At 40.8% G+C, this 2,550-nt stretch overlaps 1 protein-coding gene across 2 annotated transcripts in view; it reads left to right on the top strand.

Annotated features, from left to right (window-relative positions):
• The first annotated feature begins 1,751 nt into the window (after positions 1-1,751).
• Positions 1,752-2,550, top strand: part of Taf7l (TAF7-like RNA polymerase II, TATA box binding protein (TBP)-associated factor, 50kDa) — a 21,176-nt gene continuing 20,377 nt past the window's right edge. For both annotated transcript variants that reach the window (XM_013505851.1, XM_005406947.1), the window contains exon 1: positions 1,752-2,006. In XM_013505851.1, coding sequence (XP_013361305.1) covers positions 1,754-2,006 — 253 coding nt within the window. In that variant the 5' untranslated portion in view covers positions 1,752-1,753. The remainder of the gene's footprint in view (positions 2,007-2,550) is intronic.

The raw sequence follows: 2,550 nt of genomic DNA, 5'->3' as shown, positions 1-2,550 counted from the left end.
ATTTATATTTGTTTTCTTAAAAAAGGGTTTTCAATAGCATTCAGTGTAATTTACTGCGCAGGATAAAATTAATTAGGAAATTTGGAAAGATTGTAATTATGTAAGACAACAGAAAAAGATCAGTATATCTCAGTGAAGTTCATAGGTGTTAGAGGTGGGCTGCAGATTTGGTTTTGAGCCTCCGAACAGCCACCACAAAGTCACATCATTCACATCGTCCATATGATTCAAGACAATTAGCTATTTCAGTTATACAAAATAGAATTTTCCTTTGACTTACTATTTTTTTATTGAGACAGAGTCTTGCTATGTAGTTCATGCTGACCTTGAACTCTGTGTGTAGCCCAAGGTGGTCTTGAACTCATGGTGATTCTTCTGCCTCAGCCTCCCAAGTGCTGGGATTACAGGCATGCACCACCATGCCAGGCTGAGTTACTATTAAGTGACTCTTTTTTTAAAAAGAATAAAAAAAGTCACCATACAAGTTGGTAGAGTTCTTTTTTTTTCTTTTTTTTTTTTTTAAGGAGTCACTTAATAGTAACTCAGCCTGGCTGCATCACTTCCAATTTTTTTTTTATTACTTGTTACTCTCTTTGATTGTTTGATCAATCTTACATTCTTATGTCTGGTGGACTGAGCAACTTCGTTGAAGATAACAGTATGTAATGTAGCAACCACTGTAAATTCCTATCATTTTGTTTTGAGGTCATGTACCATTTTTGTGGTTTTGTGTTGTTTTGATTTTGTCTTCATTGTTTTGTTGTTTTTTAATTTTTAAAATAAATAAATAAAATAAAATAATGTAAAGTAAAAAAATAAAGTCTTCAAGAATATTCTACTGTAAAAATATTGTACTGTAAATGTACAACTGGTATTTTGGTTTATTTTGTGTTACAAACCTAAGTGTAGCTGTGTGGCATAATACCAAAATAAAGGTCAGTGGATGGATTAAAAAAGGGACAAGCCAGGTGTGGTGCTGCAACCATCATACCCCTGCACTCTGAGAGGATGAGGCAGGAGGATCACAATTTCAAGCCCAGCCCAGGGAACTTAGCAACTTAATGAGACCCTGTCTCAAATAAAAGAAAAGAAAAGAAAAGAAAAGAAAGCAAAGTAAAAGAAAAGAAAAGAAAAGAAAAGAAAAGAAAGCAAAGTAAAATAAAATAAAGTGGTCTTGAGTTGTATCTTACTGAGAAGGTGTTTGGTTCAATCCCCACTACTGCAAAACAAAAAGAGAAAGCAAGAAAGAAGAAAGAGAAAAAGAAAAAGAGAGAGCCAGACGTTTTTTTTCTAGATCTGAAGCTCTGATAATCCTAGTTTAACTGAAAGAAAAAGATCACGTATCCAAAGGAAAAGATTGTGCAATAATTAGGTTTTCAAAACCACTCCTTACAATTAAGTTTAGACGAGTGCTAGGCGTTAGCAACTTTATGGGTACCATCTTTAACACACACTAGGTCTCTAAGAGTCTCTCTCTCTCTCTCTCTCTCTCTCTCTCTCTCTCTCTCTCTCTCTCTCTCTCTCTCTCTCTCTCGGAGACAAGGTCTCGCCATGTAGTTCAGGCTGTCGTTGAACTCACAGCAATCCTCCCGCTTCAGCCTCTCAAGTGCTGGGATTATGAGAGTGTGCCATTCGGCTTCCGTTTAAAAAAGATACTTTTTAAAATGGTTTTACGAAAGTTCTGGAAACTTTCAGATCACATGACTAACTGGAAGGAAGCCATTTTACACCAGCCCCCAATGTAGTGTGGATCATGGAGCGCTCTGAGGAGGAGACCGTCAATTTCTCGGAAAACAATTCCACAGTAGCTTCAACATCCCAAGAACCCAGCTGCCAACCTCACCAAATATTCGTTGACCATGGTGCTGAAATGGTTTGCGACAGCAGCAGGGAAACTGCAGGTGACCCGGACGCCGGAATTCCTGTTAATCAAGGTGCTCAAGCTGATGCCGACGACACTGTAGTTATTACCAAGGCTGCTTCGGAAAACTTAGAAGGACGTGAAGGTGAGGGGCTTTGAAAGTTTGTTTTCTCACAAGGCAAGGATTTACTTCGGGAAAAGTGAACGGCTAAACTTTTGTTTGAAACTTTTAGCAACTCCCCTAAGTAGAAATGAGTGGTAACTTGTGACGGTCATTTCTAGTTCTCTTCCTTATCAATAATGCACAAGTACATATATAAATCCCAAACGGAAAGTAAAGAGAAGAAAAAAGACGCGGAGAGACGTGAAATACTGAGCGCTGAGGGGCGGGGAGTGCCTGACCGTGTTAGTTCTCCGCGGCTTCTGGGGATTGAGTGGGTTTGCAGGGCCGTGTATTTGTCAACAAGCGAGGTCGCCCATCAAGTGACAAATGGCTCAATCTAACGGATTTTAGGGGCTCCTGATAAGCGTGCCGTTCTTTGCACTGCGTACTGGAAACATCCTCTGGTGGCCCGAAGGTCCCCCCCCCTCCCAAAGCAACTCGTTGGGAATGTAACTCTCGCGCCTTTGAAGCGTCGCGCCGCACGCGCGCGGAGCCGGCGGCTGGAGGCGCGCGCCCTCGCCTGCGG

This window comes from Chinchilla lanigera, unplaced genomic scaffold (genome assembly GCF_000276665.1).
Source record: "Chinchilla lanigera isolate Chin_1 unplaced genomic scaffold, ChiLan1.0 scaffold00102, whole genome shotgun sequence".
NCBI lineage: Eukaryota > Metazoa > Chordata > Mammalia > Rodentia > Chinchillidae > Chinchilla > Chinchilla lanigera.
This window is presented reverse-complemented; position numbering and strand designations above follow the sequence as displayed.